This window comes from Teleopsis dalmanni, chromosome 2 (genome assembly GCF_002237135.1).
Source record: "Teleopsis dalmanni isolate 2A chromosome 2, ASM223713v2, whole genome shotgun sequence".
In the NCBI taxonomy this organism is placed as follows: domain Eukaryota; kingdom Metazoa; phylum Arthropoda; class Insecta; order Diptera; family Diopsidae; genus Teleopsis; species Teleopsis dalmanni.
The window spans coordinates 4,361,394-4,367,324 of record NC_051847.1 but is presented as its reverse complement, the minus strand read 5'-3'; the positions used below and the strand labels follow the sequence as shown (position 1 = coordinate 4,367,324).

Below are 5,931 nucleotides of genomic sequence, written 5' to 3'. Positions count from 1 at the left end.
GTGCAGTTTTTCTATATAAACAGGTATGTAGTATCTATTATTATTTTAGGCAAATTTTGGGTGGGAAAAAAAACAAATATAAAAAGACAAAAGAAAAAAAAAGGCCATTGAAATTTGAACAACTGGTCCCATTCCACAATTGTTGAAGTTTAATAAGTTAGCCAACTGAAAAAATCGAGCCAATTGCATAAAACTCAATATAAATCAGTGTCGAGCTATGAAATGTGGCAGTTGCCCAAATGGACAAATTTTGGAAATAGTAGACAACTTCACTTAAAATTATTAATACAGTTTCTATCTATCGTTATGTACTTTATATGGATATATAGGAGTCTGTATACATACTATATAAGGATATATATACGTATATAAGAAGGAGAGAGATTTTATATTTGCTTTTTATGTAGTAAGCTGATTTTCCAACCTATTCTACTCTATATTAACTTTTGTTTGAATCATGGAATGCATTTAAAATAGCCAGTGATAAGTATTTCTTTTCTTGATTTTAAAAATGTATTAAAAAAAGTTTGTCAACAAAAAGTTGCAAATTCAATTTAAGTCCCATGACGATTGCCGAATAAAATATTTCACTCCTGCCATTTTTCGTTGGAAACTTTGCTTAAACTATATCAACTGATAGCATCAAAAATTTTAAAGGAACACAAAAAATAAGCCAATATTAAATGAAAATGTTTAGTGAAAAACATGTTTACAATACAAATTGCAGCAGGTCAAATTATAAGCAAATACCAAAATAAAAAACGTGCTTATTACCGATGAATAAAAATTTGGTTTGTGTAACATGAAAGGACGAAAGACGAAACCTACAGAGACATAAATATGAGTATTTAGCATTATTAATCTACTATAGGTTAGGATTGCATACACTCCTATTCGTATTTGGATTCGTATACGGATGCATTATAAGTACGAGCACCAGTTCGAGTATGGAGAATAGAGTGTGGAGTATGGAGTATGGAATATGGAATATAATGCAATTTAACTAATTCAGTTTTATTTACTATTAATTTTGGTAATTAAAATGGACACTTTAAACGAGAGTATAAAAAAAAATAAAATTTAAAAATATCTGACAACTAACTTACTGACAAAGTTTATCTAGTTCTTCCTTTTTAGCGCCACCAATGGAAAACTCTGAGGTTAAATGTAATATTTCGATCGGTTCCGCACATTTGGTAAATTCCTCTTGTCCACATTCTTCGCTGCTCACGGACGTCGTTAGTACGAATGAAACTGAAACAAATCGAAAGTTGTATAATTTTTTTAAAAGAATTAAAAATTAAAAGGAGCAAAAAATCCTGCTACGTAGTACGTACTACGTACTCGTAAGTACGGGTAAGTAAAGCAGAAAAAACTTTAGCAATACAACTTTTGTACTATGATATATAAAAGCGTTCAATATAGTATAGTATAAGAACCAGAAAAAACACTAACGAATTGAACTTAAACTAAAATCGCAGTGGACGAAAGGAATAGATTGTGAAGGATTTTTTCTGTTTTTGCTTGAAAGTTTGCACAAAAGTGGTTAAATAGAAATATTGCATTTTTTATTGTTGTTTCTGGGTAATAATCGTGATAAATGGACGGGATAACTATTCTATAGAATTTGTTCTTTGAAATCGCATAGTTGAAATTACAAAAATGGTTTCCCCTTTCCACCCTTTTCCATCCACCCTTTTCCATCCTTTTCCCGTCCATAGTCACAAAGTAATATCGAAATTATTTAATACTATAAATATTTAGAATAAATATTTTAAAATTTAAATCATATAAAAATCTTTGTTTTAAAACACACAGCCCAATACCACAATAAATAAATATTTTTAACAATGCAAATTTCTTTCAATTTCCGTTTTTTTTACAAAGGTACTTTCTGTGCGATTGGTCTTCGAACCTCCTAACCTCCGTCACATTTCCAGCGCTTCGCAAACAAAAACCGTTTTTCTGTTTGCCCATTTTTGGTCCCAATTGTTGTCCAGCGCATATTTGCTGTTCAATTTATTGCATAACATCAACTTTTTGGTGTATTTTTCCTGGCTTACTTTTTTAAACAATCAATTTTTGGACCCATACCCATACTATTGTATTCCTTATGATAAAAATTGCTTGCCGATTTAAGAACTAAAATTAAAAAAATTGTCCATTAATATATTCATAATAAAATTCATATTAATGAATATGTAGTGTACATACGAGTATGTTGAAAAAAAAAAATAATAATATACTAGTGCCATCATCTACTCTTATATAGCATGAAGGATACTTGATGATTTTGTTAGTGTTTGTTAGCAAATTTATTTATCAAAAATATATATATGATATATGTATATAAATTATATTATCATATTATAAATTGCATTCCTTCAACGGCGGAGTGAGAGGTATAAATTGGGCGAAATCTCATTTGCTATTGAAGAGGCATGAGGAGCATCGAGGAAAGTCAATTCTTAAATATTCATCAAATGTGTAATTACATATGAAACACAAATACATTTCAGTGTCATTTTAAACTAATCGAAAACAATATGCATTTATTCCTTATGATAATTTTTGAGACATATTTGAGCACATATTTAGGATTGTACCAACACTCAAAATGGTGCAAAATAAATATATGGTAGGTATATGGTATACAAGCGGCAAAGCGGTAAAACAGAACATCATAGACAAAATTTAATTTAAGCGATTAAACGAGAAGACACAACCCGACCACCCATCAGCAGCCCATAGTTCTCATTTCACATGTGAATAATACCTTAAACTTAGAATGAATAGAATAAAGAATATACGACCTCTACATTCGTAGAAAAGACTTCGAATCTTTGGACATACGTCTAACTTTAGTTATTGATCCAGAGGCACGAAATGAAACAGGTTTAACACGCCCATTAAAGACGTTAAGACAAGATTTAACTTATCATATACAATAAAGAACGTTCACACGTTGAACTAGGTTAGTTAGTCCATATTATTATTTTGCAGCAGTTTTTCGTAATGTTTGGAAACGGCAAGGTCCACAATTCTTGCTAAGGCTGATTATCTGCACAACAGGTGAAATCTTTACAATTGTTTATATTCCTCTTGATAGAGATCGTAAAACTTGTTATTTAGGAATCCGAGGCACTGTGCATATCTGTATATTATTCAATATACAGTTAGAGTGCAGGTTTTATTAATGATTTGATTTCTATTTAAGTTAGTTAGTTGTGTAGTTCTAGAAAGGGTTTACTTATGATCAATTTTATAAGGGGCAAATTATAGTTTTTTTTAAACTTTTTTGTGCATTTGAAAAAGAAACAATATATTAGCAGTGTTAGCTGTTGTGGTATACATTATGTGCTGGTTTACAGATCGAGTTACATTGTTATTTGTTATGTCTACTAATCTGATTTAGAGATAACATGGCATCTGTTTTTATGAATAAAGATTGTTGGAATTTATTTGTCGCTTAACTTCCAATGATGAATATCAGTTTTTAATATATATCTTCCTAATAGTAGGTAGGTAGGTAGGTTAGAGTGGGGGTATTGTTTCTAAAAAGCTCACTTGAGCTCAAATAATGTCCCATTATGGTACCACAGGAATAGCATAGGTACGTACATAGACAAGGTGCTCAGTATACAACCAATGCTGAAAAAGGTAACGACTCCTCCATTAGGTAAAGGAAAACCAATCTGACAGTTCTATAAACTTGGCTAGGTACCTAATATTACAGGATAACAGCTCGGTCAGGTCAGTGAGAAGAGGGGCCCCGAAGATTTTTAATCTTTTCTTCGCTAAAGTCATATCTCCGATATGACATTGAAGTGTTCAATAAAAGAGTATTTGAAGGATAGATAACCGAATTAAACAACTAAAAACAACCAAAATCGAACTTTACCGATGTCCTATAGATATGTGATAGTTTAGTAAAATCCTACTTCTTGACCTAATAAACTCACAAATTTCAATATTAATTGCCTGTCCAATATCTTACTTCGTTCTGAATGGTTTGAAGGGCGGAAATAGTTTATGGGTTTTGGTTGGAATTATTATTATCATAGTATATATTAGGATACTTATATTATTGTATACGCGACAGCATATATTAATAGCAGTCACTGTTATTTATATATTTGGTAGAGAGCTTACTACGCAATTTGTGCTACGCAGTTTTACTAAATTTACGCTAAGTTATATCTGAACAATGGCACATGTGGAAAGTTAAGTGACATATATGCGACAATGAAACCATAAAATTGATAACCCTGTATTGTTCAGCTACTGGAATCGCACTGTTTGAACAAAAGCTGGTAGCATATGACACATCTACACACAAAAAACGAGTACCAAAATGAAGCCAGTACGAACCCCACCGAAAAAGCTAAAACCAACTGTCACTGTTGATATATTTTTGTGTGTCCCCATAATAAGCTAAACGTAAAAATGACTTTCACAACAGACAGACAATGTAAGGACGAGATATATTGCTGCATATGGGATGAAAACACAAACCGTCATTGGTGTTTCGTTTTAGTTTTTGTGTGCGAATTTAAGTAGAGAATTCCTTATTATCTGTAATTAAAAAAAACGTTTGCGTATCAATAACGTAAGCCTCGTCTTGTATCTCATAAATACATTTCAACGATATGATTCCATTTAAAATCAAAGAGTGATTTGGATAGAAGAAAATTTTGTATCGATTGAAAAAGTAAATGTCTCCTAATCTATTGCCCAGGACTTTTCAATTTTCAACTTTGCAAATGAAAATAAGCCTATTAAAGGACAGTAGTCGTCATAGTAAAAGTAACTTTATTTTTTCAAAATAAAAATATCTACAGATGCATAGAGCATTAATAATATTTTACATAAACAAGTACGAATATACATGTAAAAAGCATAATGTTTAATTATGAGCTCCAATACAGTGTTCGCTCGAAAACTTGAACTAATTAATCTCACAATTTTTGCTTATGTTGGAAACTTTGTTTACCTTTTTGGAGGAGATATGCTCATTTCATTGGGCAGTGAATTGGGCAGTAAAGAAAATATGTTCACGTAATCCATTGTTAACGTTTTCGACCGAGCACTGTATTCATATATTTATAGATTTTTACTGAAACACTGAACACTCAGTTTTGGAATTTAATTTTTGGTCGCTATTTTTTAACTGAAATAATTACAAAAATTTTATGAAAAAAAATTGTTAATGGCTTTCGGTTGAAAATATTTACAAAGAGAATTTTTTACTCCTCAGAAAAATTATTTTGCATATTGATTTTTATTTAATATATTTGTGTTTTTAAATAATTATTTACAATTAGACATATGCAAAATAATTAACCTTAAAGTTTTAACTTTAAAGTCTACTAAAAAGGAAGTTCACGTACGTTTTAAATTTTCATGAGTTTGGAGGAATAGGGAACCATCATGGTTAGGTGGAAGTTTATTTCCTTCTTTGCAGTGTCATTGTATGCTTAACTGTTATGATGATGTCTCTTTGTACCGCACTAGTTTACCTTTGGGAAACTATAAAATAATATTACTGTTTTCAAGGAATAATATGTATAATCCTGCATTTCAGTTAATTAAGTAATTTATATTAAAATACAAAATTATTTAATGACACTCGCAAACGAGTTCATGTAGTTTAAAAACTAGTGCTGTAGAAATTATGCTTTTGTCATTTTTTTAAACATTAAATGTATCTATTAAATCTTTTCTATCATCTCTATTAGACGAACAAGGAGTGTTTAAATTTTAAAACTTGTTAGTTAACTATTTTATAGGTCTTTTATAGGTCTTTTATAATACAAGAATAGAAAGATATATGCTCCATGAATGAGCAGGTTATGGAAAATGTTATGAATAGAAGAGAAAAAGAAGACGAGTAGTAACAATAATAATAATAAATAATAAAATAAATTACGT

The 5,931-nt window shown here is 30.2% G+C and overlaps 1 protein-coding gene across 1 annotated transcript in view; it reads right to left on the bottom strand.

Moving 5' to 3' along the window:
- Nucleotides 1-1,102: 1,102 nt before the first annotated feature.
- LOC119684084 overlaps nt 1,103-5,931 on the bottom strand; it is a 17,523-nt gene continuing 12,694 nt past the window's right edge. Inside the window, exons 6-7 of the mRNA XM_038098034.1 lie at nt 5,520-5,529; nt 1,103-1,254 (exon numbers count right to left, since the gene is read on the bottom strand). Of these exons, the coding sequence (XP_037953962.1) occupies nt 1,103-1,254; nt 5,520-5,529 (162 nt within the window). The remainder of the gene's footprint in view (nt 1,255-5,519; nt 5,530-5,931) is intronic.